The sequence below is a fragment of the Rattus norvegicus genome, chromosome 16 (genome assembly GCF_021556685.1).
Source record: "Rattus norvegicus strain SHRSP/BbbUtx chromosome 16, alternate assembly SHRSP_T2T, whole genome shotgun sequence".
NCBI lineage: Eukaryota > Metazoa > Chordata > Mammalia > Rodentia > Muridae > Rattus > Rattus norvegicus.
Window position 1 is genome coordinate 53,572,050 of NC_141549.1, and position 14,632 is coordinate 53,586,681.

Sequence of the window (14,632 nt, forward strand, 5' to 3'; positions counted from 1 at the left end):
CAAAAACCAACAAACAACTCTCAGGCAGATGCCTCTGCAGTGCCTCTAACCCTGCCAACTATTTAGGCTCAAAGACATCTTCTGTAATTACAGAAGATCTGGTATAACTTAAAGAATTTTTAAGTAAAAGGAAACAGACACTGTAGAGAGTTTTAAGGGTGAGTGGAGGCTACCCTTAACACCGGTAAAACAGGCTCACTTTGGTTGGTCTCTGGCCTTGGCTTGTTAGATGAGTTTGCCATATAGTGTGGCTTGTGAGATAAAGCATCCGAGGAGCCAGCATCAGAGGAGCCCGTGGTGGGACACCTTACCCCTCTGCTCCAAGTCCCTTCTGTCTCACTGCTATGATAAAGCACTCTGTCTAGATCTGTCCTCCCAGGGCCCAGTGGAATGGCCTTCAGAAAGTTTTCCACCCCTACCGACCTCTTATCTCAAAATGCTCTCTCAAAGTCAATTTGAGGGCCTCAGATTTAAGGGTACCTCCTCTAGGTCTCTGTTAAAAGGGCCAAGCTGAGCTTCCTAAACAAAGGCAAGAACCTCCCAGGGTGCAGAGACCCACCTCAGCCTCACAGAGAACAAAAGCTGCCTGCCACATGGCCTCCAGCCTACCCTCACCTTTCCTACCCTGAGGCAAGGCTGTCTTTACTCATCTCTGTCTGACCAGCTTCCCCATAGCTCATTCTTCTCCCTTTTCTTTCCCTTCACCTCAGAGAATTTCTGTCTTGGGAAAAAGGCCTGCCTTTAAGACTTCCAATGTCATTCTGGAATAAACGTCACACCTTTGGGCCTCAGACACTCATCATAGATCTGCTAGCCAGGGTTCTCCCATTTCACTCACAAACAAGCTCCAGGCCTAATATTCCCTCACTGTATCTTTCACCCGCTCCTGTCTTCACCCTGGGCTCTATCCTAATGGTCGCCATCTTTGTCTATACTTGCTACTGTGTAGTTTGTCATTTTCTTCCTCTTACCTTGAACCACTGGGTTCCAAACCTTTGCCCCAAGTAGTTCAACTTTTTTCCCTAAAGCTCTCCATAGAAGTGTAGACAAGACTTCCAGGCATGGCGCTGTGTCTAGAGAGACGGATGCACTGAGTAGAACTTCCGTAGGATAAAGAGACTGGAGTAATGAAGAACTAAGCAGGTCATCCTGAGCTAGTTTAGTCTCCTTAATAGTGATCCTTGCCCCACACTGTCAGAACTAGCACAGTGTGACTAGTCGATAAGAACCTTTTGAACTACGTTGCCACAGCACAACACCAGCTTCTGTCAACTCCAAAACCAAGAACGCCATCCGACATGAGGCCCAAGAGAAAGGTCCCCTAGCCCCCGGCAAAAGCCTCTCTGATTCTCCCACCAATGTGTTTTAAACTTGCCTGGACTTGGTCTTTTCTTGATTCCCTATAACTATAAAATTTCACAGAGCTTCTTCCACGGTGGACGTGGAATTTGGGGTGACCTAAATCTATGCTCCAGAGCCATGGTCACCCAGATTTAGCTCTAGAATAAACCATCTATTCTGTCCTCTAAGACGAAAGCTATCCCTCGTGTCCACAGAAATGACTTAGCCCACCAGTGGGGAGGGGGCGGGAATGGCCAGTGAAGGCTCCTAACCTGCTCCATCCTCCTAGGTGGCTTTATCCAAAGCAGCTCTGATTTCAAGTAGAGCGCAGATGCAGCTCACCTGGAATCACAGTTTCCAACCTGAAGAGTTTTCCCCAGCAAGGAAGGGGCTGCTGCCCTAACAGTCCTGCCTAATCGGGAATGCACTGTTGCAGGAAACACGCTTGTGAGAAAGATCTGCAGAACAGGTACCAGCCATTCTGTGTCTTCTACACACATGGCTGCCCCAGAACTAACGCAGACCAGTGACTTCCGCCAAGTGACATTAGGCCTCTTTCTATTCTGTTTCCATGGGAACGCTGATGCGTTGATCTGGAAATGCTTGTGTTTTCATCTGCAAACAACCCCCAAGGCAGGAAGCATTCCTTCACAGCCACCTTACCTGTGCATCTTTATTTCCCATTGTTCTCCACACAAAGTCCCTGATTAAATTAAGCCGGTTTCCATATTCATTCGGAGAAAAACAAATAACTCTGACCTCTAGAACTTTACTCATGAAGCATCCGCTCCTAGGGAATGTGGATTATCTGATCTGGGACACATTTCCCTCCCTAGGATCTGGCTCAAGTTCTGCAGCTTCCCAAAAGGCTGAGGCATGAAGTTCACAAACTCCAGAAAGCTATGCCATCTTGGGAAAATGACTCAGCCCCTATGCCTGTTCTTCCTTGATATGGAAAAGAGAAAACCTCTGACCATCACAGGAAGAGCTAAATAAGGTAGTATCATTTAGAGGAACTAAGAATTGCTGACACCTACTGTCCTACCTACTTTTAAGTCTTATTGTTCTTGGTCTTGCCTATAAGGAACAGAGCAATCTGTTTTAGGAGAACAATCTGTTCCATGATATTTTTTGAAACACATACATTCACTGATGTTCAGTCTAGGGCGTCTCACTAATGTTTCTCTTATTCTAATTTCCTAAGGTTGGACAGGTAGTGCCACAGAGGCAGTTTATTTCACTAAGCACACAGGATATACTCTCAGATAATGATAGAAACAAAGACATTTTAGAGGCACATCTGTCCCAATTAGATGACCTTATGAAATGTAACTGATGCCCAGAAAATGATGGGTCAGTGGTGGGCAGGACCACACTGACCAGTACTACATAGATGTTCACATTCTCTGCCTTCTATTTAAACTTTATTTGTCTTTCCATACCCTGAAGATGGTGGCCTTTTGTATCCTAAAGGTGGACCTGAGGGTTCTGTTCTTCTTGCTGTCATATTGAAAAACAATCTCAATTTTCTGCTTTCTGCTATTAATTTAGCTCTTTTAAGTGGCTACTGAGGATGGGTGACCAAATATGGCTTGGAGAACAGGCTTCAAGTTGAAAACGTGGTCCAGCAAATTATTAGGACTGTGTGAAATCTCACTGGGAAGCAAGTTTCTCGATTGGTTGGGGGCTTTTCCTTCTCCCAGCATGAGATTTCTGGGAAAATTCCCATTTCTTTGGGGTTCGCTCTTTTAATCATCTGATCACGTCTCTTCAGAATACCTTCGTTTCTGCAGGGCCAGTTACAACCACCCCCAACCCCCACTTTAAGTCCTCAGTCTTGAGGTGGAATTTGTCTGCGTTTAAATGAACACAGATAGGAACAAGGGAAGATTAGAACTTACTTACTGTCAGCTGTGCTTGCATAGAAAGCATTTTCTTCTAACCCCTTGGCTTTGGGAAGAGCTGTCACAACCAACTTCATCTTGGTTTGAGAAAAGGGTTTATCATAAAGCCCAGACTTGCCTCAAACTTAATACCCTCCTGCCTCAGCCTTGTCAAGGCCAGAATGACAGGAAAACACTACCATGCCCAGTGTGATTCCATTTTAACTCTGACAACTTCCCTCCCTTATCTCCACTTCTACTGTGTGGCCATGGATCTTGGAGAAACTATTTTCCGGAAGGAGGAACATTCAGTGAACATGTCCGTGGCTAACATGCCCTAAATGTTATTTGCTGGTTAAAACTTTAACTTGAATTGAAGGTTGGGAAGAGCTTGCTTCAACGATGTGTGTCACTGCGGTTGTAGGTGTGCACTGACAGTTTTCTCAGCAGGGAGCTGGCTAGTCCAGCCACTCAGGCACTTACACGACTGAAGAATTCAGCTTGGATATTTTGTTTGTTCTGTTATTGTTTGGGGTAGGGGGTGGCAGTTGGTGGCTGTTTTTATTTCATGAAACAGGATTTAGTGTAGCCCAGGCTGACCTTGAACTTCCTATGTAGCCTAGGCTTACCTTAAAATTCCCGGCCCTTCTACCACCACGTCTGCTTCCACTCCCCAGGTACGAGGATTATAGGTATACGCCTCCAAACTGGCTCAGCTCTCCTACTTTGACTCTTTTTATTTTGTCTTTTTTTTTTCCCGGAACTGAGGACCGAACCCAGGGCCTTGTGCTTGCTAGGCAAGTGCTCTACCACTGAGCTAAATCCCCAACCCCCTACTTTGACTCTTAACAAAAAAGCAAACTATTAACCCTTTATTAAAGAAAATCTTTTAACTATATGATCCCAAAGCCATCGTGGGATTAACTTTGGAAACATTCTGCAGATCAATCAATGTCTTTAGCAACTACAAACCCCAGAACTGGGAAAACCCACTGGCCTGATTCAGGTTCTGCTTTAACACTGCATGCAAGACATGGGCAAAGGACAGCTACATCCAAACGTTAGGCCTCGCTGTGTGACTCACCGGCCGTCCGCTGAGGAACCATGTCCCTTGAGGAACACAGTGTTAGTCATATCTGTGTTACACAAGGATTTCACAACAGGCTGCTGCACAGAGCTTCACCCACGAGGCTGCAGTTAAGGCTTCTCACTTCCTGCATCGACATGGCTACGCCTCACCCAGGGCTGTGCCTTCCACAACTTGCTCATTTGAGTGTCCCCGCAAGGCTGATGTAACCAAAGCTACCCTTTCCTTAGGAGAGCCCCACATGCTACCCACCGCAGGAAACACACTTCCTCACATCCCCACAGCCCTGTGATGCTGCAGTCTCAGCCTTCCTGCGGGTTCCAACTTCAGAGGTAGCAGTTTGTCTGTCTTAAACAGACATAATAGAATGGCCTGCCATATAGTCTTTGATATTTGATACTGAATGGAATATAGTGGTTACAGGTGGGAAAAATATACTGAAAAGTAGATGTTATTTCGTTTTTCTACTAACTGCAGTTATGAAATTAAATCTGTACTCTAATGTAAAGCCCCTGACTCCCATCACGCAGGATAAATATATCTGTATTTATTTAATAAATGCTCATGTACCCACTCAGTTATCAGATGTGTATTATTGTTCTATGCCAGTCCACTGAGTGCTGTGAAAACAGTAAACATGATACAATCGCACCTAAGAGTGTAGTGAATTCTTCAGATTAGATATTTGTGGCAAAAAGAAGTTATACACCATTTACTGAGATGTATAGATATGTTTAGGACACTCAAATGTAGGTCAAAAAAATATCACCATGGAAAATAGCATGGCTAATAATTAGATTTTTATAATCACAGGGAGAAAATAATGTTTTTGTTTTTTAATTAAAAAAAAGACATAGGGAAAGCCCATAGACTAAAAACAAAACCACTCAAGATGGCTGTGGTGGCTCTGGTCCATGATCCCAGCGCTAGAGAGGCCGAGGGTTGAGAATTACTGCAAGTCTGGGGCCAGCCTAGGCTACACAATGAGACTGTGTCTCCAAGAAAAACCAAACAAGCAAGCAAAGAAAGAAAGAAAACTCTGGGCTCCAGAGGACTCGGGCTCCATTCCTAGCAACTGCACGGCAGCTCACAACTGTTGCTAACTCTAATTCCAGGAGATCTGACAGCCTCACACAGACATCATATAGGCAGAACACCAATGCACATGAAGTAAAAATAAATCATTAAAAATATTTTTTAAAGAAAGAAAAATTCTTGAGACATATCAAAAAAATTCACACAGGATTCTCATGTAAATTTCTTTTTCTTTTCTGAAACAAAGTTTTCTTCAAATTATATGGTGCAAGACAATTATCCTCAAGATCTCCCTAACTTAGCCTCTTGGATGCTGGCATTATAGATGTGTACTGCCTACCACACCCAGCCCATAGTAAATATATATATTTACACTGTAAAAACATTTCTGTGATACTAGGAAACCTGAGCATTGGACAGATATTTAATGATACTGAGGGATCCCTGTCAAATTCATCAGCTAAAATAATGATACCATGGTATTTTTAAAGGTCATGTATTTTTAAAAATATATGGTGAGATATTTATGGAAGAAACATCATATCTGAGATTTGCCTGAAAATACATGGACAACTATCACAAATTGTTTCCGTAGCTAAAATGGGTCAAATATCTACAATGATACTGAGAGTTGGGGAAGACGGAGGCACTAAGGAAGCAAATGTGGTCAGGAATTGATTAATATTAAAATTAAGGGGTGATCTCGAGTAAATTTTACTCCTTTCAATGTGTACAAAAATTTTCCACAATAAAAATTACAACAAAATTCATCATTAATCCTACGCTATATTTTATCTATCTATCTATCTATCTATCTATCTATCTATCTATCTATCTATCTATCTATCTATCTATGTGTCTGAGAGTGAGCGAGATAGACAGACAGACAGACAGACAGAAAAGCAGAGAGAGACAGAGGAAGTGAGTTATGTGCATGTCTGCAGAAGCCAAAAGAGGGCTTTGGGTCTCTTGAAGCTGAAGTTAAAGGTTGTTGCGAGCCACCTGACATAGGTGCTGGGAACCAAACTCAGGTCCCGTAGGCTCAGTCTTAACCAATGGAGCTGCCACTCCAGTCCCTAATCCTGTGCGATTTTAAAAATAAATGGGAAACTTTAAAATATTAAAAATGAAACAAAGTGTCACTGCTAAGTAGTCCACCTACAATATTTAGTTCCCATTACAGAGATAAGCATCTCTCAACTTTGAACAGCTAGCTAAAATTTCCCTCAAACTCTAACTGCAGGGGCTAGAGAAATGGCTTCGTAGTTCGAAGCACTCGCTGCTCTCTGAGAGGATCCAGGTACCTCCCAGAGGGTTCTTAGTACATTCATAGAGGCTCTCAATGCCCTCAACTCCAAGGGATCTGAGGCCTCTGTAGATAGCAGGCATATACATGGTGCACAGACATACACGCAGCACCTAGACACATAAAGAAAATCTAACAACAGATAGTCACATGTATCCAAAATGCTATAGCTACATATTACCTACATATTCAACCAATCACTAGTCTGTACAAAACATATATAGACTTTTTCTTCTTCTTCTTCTCTAAATGATACAACACAACTTTTATATCATATTAGGTATTAAAAGCAACCAAGGGGTAACTTAAAGTAAATCGAAGATGTGGACAGGTTCTACACAAACACTACTACATACAACATTTTCCATGAGGGTATCTGGCAGGGGTTGAGAATTCTGGAGCCCAGACAAGCACCCTCATGGTACACATAGGAGACTATCCTCTACATTATGTCACTTGGTGGCTTTTCTGTTTTTAAATAAATCAGGATGGTCCACATCTATTTCACATACTTCAGACCCTTCCTCTGCACACAGAAGCCAGTAGCTTATATCATTTCATCGGTGGTCTTTGGGTCTCTAGCTGTGCTGTCTGCTCTTTGCTTAACAACTGATGGGCCTCCCTAGTCAGGCCTGGGATTTTCTGACACCTTCCTCGATATTTAACAAGGGCTACACCTTCTATGCACTAAGATCATTGAAATACAGGGGTGTGGTTAGGCCAACCTCAAGCACACAGACCTGTCTCCATGGAAAACTCCTGGGACTTACATGGGATGAGTCACTCACAGAGCAGAAAATAAACCGCTGAAACTCTCACTAATGGAGTGTACGAACTACTGTGTCCCCAGCCTAATGGCTTATGATGGGTATAAATAGAGTTAATACTTCTTATAGAGATAAAAATTTCTCTAGTTTTCAAACATATTTCAGAGTCTGAAACCACATTTCACAGCATTCGACAGAAGCTGGTTGCTGGAGCTGAGAGATTGGACTACCAAGCTCTGTGAATCAGTGATGTCATCTGGGTATTTTTCTCTGGGACACTGGACTAGGCAAAGTGTCCGTGGACTCATGTTTATGGGTGGGTACAGGCAGAGAAGGAAATACAAAAGGCACATAAAACACAATAGCAGAAGGAGAAAGGCCAAAGCCAAAGCCTCTGCCAAGGTCCTGATGAGACAGAACAGGAATCATTGCGACACGGTCACAACATGAGCTTTCTAAACAACCGAAGATTACCTTGATGTGCTTAACTCTCTCTTCTTTCTCTGTCTTTGGTTTCTTTCCTGTGGCAACAAAAAGATAGTTCTGGATCAATTCATTGAAGGACAGAGAAACATACATAGGCTATCCCACATTAAGCTCTTTCTGGAACCCACTGCCTCATCTCTACGAGATCGAAATCCCAAGGCGTCTCTTCTGCTTTTGGTGCCTTAAAAGTTTTTTTTCCAAGGCCGGCGATGACAGAATTATCCCCTCTAGCGTGATACGGTTCTGGACACTGAGGGGTCGTTTACTTAGTCGGCAAACAGCTTTACCTTTCTTGGAAGGTCGCTCAGATAAGGGTAACATCCGGTAGACTCTGAAGGCGTTGTTTCCTTTCTTTATGCTTCTGTCCTTCACTTCCTCAATGTCGGGCAAGGAATTCATGGCACATCGAAAATTTGCTTTCCATGTTTTCGGATCTGGTTTATCTACTCCTGGTTGATGCTTTCCTAGCAAAACAGCCGGAGATAAGGAAGGGGGGAAGGGACATTAGACAAGGGGGGTAATGTCTAAAACCAGTACTGCCAGGGGGTACAAAAAGCCGCTTTGTTCTAGTTGAACAACAATCCCACTTGGTTGAGACATTTATTAGGCATTGCCGTTTTATTTTAAAAAGCCTAGACAATGGGAGTCACACTGGCTAGTCACTCTGGCTCTACCATATAGTTTGAGGGGAAAAATAAAATGGTAGACTTAAGACACCAACTATACATAGGACTAGAATGCCAACAAGCAGAAGTGACTAGCTTCAAGGATGCAGAAAAAGGTTCATATCTAAAAGATAGCTCCATGCAGAATTTTTGCAATAAATGTATTACTATACTTTAATAATGCTAACTTGCCCGAGTCACCATGAAGAACTTATCAGAATACCGTGTCTATGGGAAATTTAAAGACTAGGAACCTCTGGGATGGGTGGGACATCACTTCTTCTGAGTGATGTAGCCTATATAACTCATACATCTCCTAAAAGTAGCTGGGGACAAGTCACAGGATCTTCAGAGCTAGCCTCACGAAGTTGTGAGTCAGGACAATTGTGTAATGAAAACAAAAACACACAACAGCGCTGTGTAACTAAACAAGGCAAGGTTTGATACCTGTATGGATTGCCCAGTTTCTAAAGAGTGGAGCATCCTTTTCTACGTCCCAACCGTGTCTAGCTGCATGCATCCAGGGGATCTGGAAAATCTTCTTTTCCTGAAATGAAAGGGGAAAAAAATAGTTAAACATTGACGCCATGGCTGAAGACAGCATGGGCTCTAGTACTCAATTTCACAGCTAAACAAAGGTGAGTTTGTGGAAGCCGACTCTAAAGCAAGCCCTTGGGCTGGGAAGGTGGCTCAGTTGATGAAGTGCTCACCATGCCAACATGAAGGCCCAAGTCTACCTTAACACCCACATAAAAAGCTAGGTGTGGTGTGTGCCTATGTCTTAATTAGGGTTACTATTGCTGTGATAAAACACCATGAGCAAAGCAATTTGGGAGAAAAAGGTTTATTTGGCTTATGCTTCCATATCACTGTTCATCATCGAAGAAAGTCAGGACAGGAACTCAAGCAGGGCAGGAACTGCAGGCAAGAGCTAATAGAGGCTATGGAGGGGTGCTGCTTATTGGCTTACTCCTCATGGCTTGCTTAGCCTGATTTCTTATAGAACCCAAGACTATTAGCCTAGGGATGGCACCACCCACAATGGGTTGGATCCTCCCATATCAATCACTAAGAAAATTCCTTGTCTTGTCTGGCTTGTCTACAGCCAGATCTGACAGAGGCACTTTGTTAATTGAGCTTCCTTCTTCTCAGATGATTTCAGCTTCTGACAAGTTGACATAAAACTACTCAGCACAGTCTGTAATCCCAGGGCTGGTAAAGTTGAGACCAGAAGATTCCTGGAGCAAGCCCAATCGTGCCCAGTCAGTAGGCTCCAGGCTCACTGAGAGACACTATCTCAAAGTCTAAGGTGGAGAGCTATTGAAGAGGACAACCAACGTTACACATGCACAGTAGGAACCCCATGAGCATGTTGTACACATGCAACAAACACAATTTGAAGAAAACTTAAATAAAATAAAAATTTAAAATCCCACTGCCCCACTTCGTCCCTAATTCTGACAATCCCACCAAGAAAAAATTCAGAATCTTGCATGGCCTGGCAGAGCAAAAGGATATTATAAGGCCAAAGGTGAAGATTTATGCTACAATGTGTTCCACATGTTGTACCCCTCCCCTTTCAACTGACAACTAGCCACTGGCTGAAACTTCTAGTATGTATTTTATTATTTCGTCTCGTCATGTTCCTAAAGGAATGTCTACTGTATTGGAGACCACTGCCTCAGAAAACAAGAAACTTCAGGTTTGCATGGATATTTACTAAACAGAGAGATTGTGTGAGTGTGAGTGTGTGTGTGTGTGTGTGTGTGTGTGTGTGTGTGTGTGCGCGCGCGCGCGCGCGCGCACGCCCGAGTACACATGCATTTACTATTCTAATCCTTCCAAGGTCCGGGTCCTGTCTTGGACATAATAGAAGAAAATAATGCAAAGATGTCCAGTTTGGCAAAAAGCTCAGTATAAACTTTATACTGGACTCTACCTTTCTGACCACAACTCACAATGGCTTTAGTCAACCTAGCAAACACATGCAGAAACTAATGCTCTAGAAAAAGGTCCTACTCTTTGTGCAACCACACGTATGAAAAGAAAGGTGGGTAGGCCTGCCCTCTGACCCTGTGTGCACACTGGCCATGTGTGCACACTGACCATGCCTGCCCTCTGACCATGCTTGCACACTGACCATGTGTGCACACTGACCATGCTTGCACACTGACCATGTGTGCACACTGACCATCTGGCTGTGCATGTGCACATGAGGATCACTTTTGTTTCTTGCTATGGCCTAAGGAGTTCAGCTTACAAGTGAGGAGCTTAAAGAATCAATTATTCCACCAAGGAACTCTTGGTTCAAAGTATCTAAAAAAACCAAAGCCAAGGTCATGTAACACTCCCCTGGCACCCCCCCCACCCCCCCCACCCCCATTATGCCACACACACTGTCTCTCACCTTTTTTAGATTTGTTTAGATTTCGATTCTCTGCCTTACTGACTTGGATTCTATGGAGATTAAAGCCCAGGAATGTGCTGGAGTTGAGGGTGGAGTGAGGTGGGGAGGTAGGGAGGTATGTTTTGTTTCTTTCTTGCTTTCTCACTTTCTTTCTTTCTCCCTTCCTTCCTTCCTTCTTTCCTTCTTTCTTCCCTCCTTCCCTCCCTCCCTCCTTCCCTTCCTTCCTTCCTTCCTTCAAATTTTTGGATACTCCTGATAATTGCTAAACACCAGGGATGCCAGCATCCCTCAGCAGGGAAAGAAAAAGAAGGTCAGTAGGGAATTTCCACCACCTGATCTCATGCAGCGAACTCTAGAAAGGGACCCAGCTGTCTCAAAGGGACCTCTACACAAAACCACTCACAGAGGCTGAACTGATGATATTTCAAAATGCCCGAGAGTTTCCAAAGCTGTTATTAGGGGGTAAATCAACTGTATTTATGACAGTTGATAAAGAAGAACTGAAAGTGACAGACATTTTCATAAACTCTTCACTGTTCAGTGTGTGTGGCCCACAGGTGGGCCAACGAGTAGGGGTGTCCGAAGAAGGCTGAGGGGGATTTTCGTTTTTTAATGTGCATGAAAATCCAAGAGCAAAATTACTTAACATGGTTTCTTATTTTCCTGTAAAAATGAATACAAATGGAAAGGAACTGACCTAATGGAAAGCTTTTCCCTGATGCCTAGATTCCAAAATGCTGCAAGGTGCTACCAAGATGCTAGGGAGGAAACACCATGTCTTAAACTGTCCATCACTGGACTCCATACTGTAACACAGACCAGCCATGCAGTGTGTCCACTGGCACAGTGTGACATCAACGTCAGTAACCAACTTCTCTCTGCCTGCATTTAAGGCCTGCTCTGCCAATGTGGATTTGTGTCTGGTATTGTAAAAAAGTCATTATAGTCAAAAGTCCATGACTATCAAAGTCATAGGCCCTGGCTGGGAACCCAGGACAGTTTTTTCCTAAACTGACATGTTTCCAAACTGCCTCCTAAATGTTGTTTACAGCCACAAACAGTGTATTCTCAGCCTTAGCTAGAGCAGTTCCTTTGTACAGTGGGCAGCACCCAGTGCAGACTTGCACTAGTCAGAGTTACTAAGTCTCTAGAATAAGTGATATTGAGTGGTCAGTCCCAAATGAGGTATCCACACTGAGTCCTCAAAACCCAGGCAACATCACGGACGTAGGAGCAGAAAGAAGTGATAATGGGAGAGTGGGGAGGAGCGCCAGGTCATGGCTGCTGAACCTGTGAACTAGCCCCAGCTATGTCTGCCTGTACAAGATGAAGCCGGGCAACATTCAGAATGGAAGGCAGGTAGGCTCGCTAGGTCTAACCCCCAGATGAGGAGCTATGTTGTCAGTTAACGGCTGCTCAGGAAGGAAAGCCATCTTTCTCAGGAGGTGTGACTGATAATGCTCTAGCTGATGGCCCCATGCCCGTGTACTTGTGGGAGGGACCAATGAAACTCCGAGGATGGTTTAAAGCAGAAAGAGTGAACATGAAGATCAGAGAGGGGTCCAGGGGAAGTGGGAAGGGAGATCAGGGATGGATAAGATCAAAGTATACTGTTTACATGTATGAAAGTGCCAAAGAATAAATATAAAAGGGGTTCTAGGTGAAATGAGTTCTGATTTAACACAACCTGAATTCCCAAGGTAACATAGGTAACATCTTTTCAAGCATTGCGAGTTTGTGGATGTGTGCATGAGTGAAGGACCCAAAAAGACATTTCACCAAAAAAATTTTTTTTAATTTTAAAAAAGGTATAAATATATGAAAACATGCTGGTTGTTACCAATCACTAAAGAACAGTAAACTATAACGACAATCACCTCACCCCACCAGAATGGCTAGACAGGGAATAAGAGAAAACTAGAAGATAAAAAGTGAGGATTGGGAGACACTGGAACTCCCATGCACTGTTGGGGAATGGGGAATAGCACGGCCACTGTGGGAAACAGTCCAGCTGTTCCTCAGAAAGGTAAGCACACGATGCCGGCAACACCATGATTTTACTTCATGTCTAGATGCATATTCAAAGAATTATAGATACTCAACAAAAACTGATACACAAATGTGCACATTCTTGCACAGCCCAAAGATGGATGAACCCATACAGCGAGCATGGTGTGTGCATACAGTGGACTATCATTCTATTGTACTGCACATATTTCATTGGATATCATTCCATTTAGTTTAAACGGATCATGAACGAGATACTGACACATACAACCTCATAGGTGGACTTTGCAAAGATTGTTCTAACAAAAATAACCCAGACACAACAAAAGGGACACAAAGGGAACAAACATCCCACGGCCCTGTTTATACGGAATAGCCAGGAAGTGCAAAGCTGTAGAGGTTAGTAAAGGCGGCTCAGCAGTCGACAGGAACTAAGGAGAAATGGGCGGTGCCTGAAGTCTCTGAAATAAACACTGGAAATTAAAGTGGAAAGCTTTTAAAAACCACGCATAGCTCTTAACTAGTTTCTCATAATGCATAAAGAGCGCTGCTGAATAAATATATCCCAGTGCTTGAAAATACTTTCATGGAAAAGTGTAAGTCTCATTTTAAACACACGTTTTTATTTTGTATTTATATATCTGTGTGTCTCTGTGTTGTGTGTCTCTGTGTCTGCGTGTGCAGGTCCAGAGGGCATTGGATCCCTGGGAACTGAACTAGAGTCTCCTTCAAGAGCAGTATACTCCCTTAACTGCTGAACCAATCTCTCCAGATCCAAGATTTATTTTCAAATTGAGATTTAAAAAAAAATAAGAATTCCTCTCAAAGATCCTTTTGTTTCAAGGAACAGGAAATTTGTTCTAACATGTCAGCATATACCCCAAGACATCTTCAGAGTCCAGTGACCCAACCCTTCACACATGGTGGCTGTACACACTTCAAACGGAAAGAATACATCCAAGTGCTCCTGTGTGTGCCTATGAACAGACCTGCCCAACTGAGGGAGAACTGGCTGAGACTGTCTTGAGCAAGGGAAAGGCATACCTTGGTCACCATGGAAACTAGTTCTGTTATCTCCCTCGGCTTCCCCACACACCCCAACAATGATAAGGTGTTCTAACTAGTTTGTTCCTTCTGTTTGGACTTTTTACCCTCTGCAGAGATAGTCTGATATTTACAAAAACACAAGCCTGTTTGAAAGTGAGAAAAGAGAAAGGTCATTGGTCCAAGGAGCAGCTGTGGTGCCTTGGTCTAACCAATCTCTACTGTGAATACCAACAACCAGAATGGGAGACACACAGAGCTGTGAGAGAAGTGATGAACTGTGCAGTAGATGCCTCCTGCATTCCTGAAAAAAAAATCACAAGCAACTGTACAGATAAATCCTGAACTAGATTGGGTTCTCCAACCAGTCAGTGACAGGGCACATGTTAAACAGGGCACTTACTGCTCACAGTTAGAAGAGACTTAAAAGTCAAAAAAGCAAACTTGCGGGGTTGGGGATTTAGCTCAGTGGTAGAGCGCTTGCCTAGGAAGCGCAAGGCCCTGGGTTCGGTCCCCAGCTCCGGAAAAAAAGAACCAAAAAAAAAAAAAAAAAAAAAAAAAAGCAAACTTGCAAACCAAACACAGACATACGTCAAAAAGATTG

The 14,632-nt window shown here is 43.4% G+C and overlaps 2 protein-coding genes across 21 annotated transcripts in view; one reads left to right on the forward strand and one right to left on the reverse strand.

Annotated features, from left to right (window-relative positions):
- Erich1 (glutamate-rich 1) overlaps nucleotides 1-14,632 on the forward strand; it is a gene marked incomplete at its 5' end in the record, with an annotated part of 52,793,804 nt that overhangs the window by 22,701,490 nt on the left and 30,077,682 nt on the right.
- Nucleotides 1-14,632, reverse strand: part of Irf2 (interferon regulatory factor 2) — a 111,848-nt gene that overhangs the window by 31,270 nt on the left and 65,946 nt on the right. For all 21 annotated transcript variants that reach the window (XR_015639367.1, XM_087587867.1, XM_087587869.1 and 18 more), the window contains 3 exon segments: nucleotides 9,018-9,117; nucleotides 8,193-8,369; nucleotides 7,894-7,940 (listed from right to left, as the gene is read on the reverse strand). Coding sequence is in view for 20 of the 21 variants with exons in the window: in XM_087587867.1 (XP_087443993.1) it covers nucleotides 7,894-7,940; nucleotides 8,193-8,369; nucleotides 9,018-9,117 (324 nt within the window). In the remaining variant the exon portion in view is untranslated.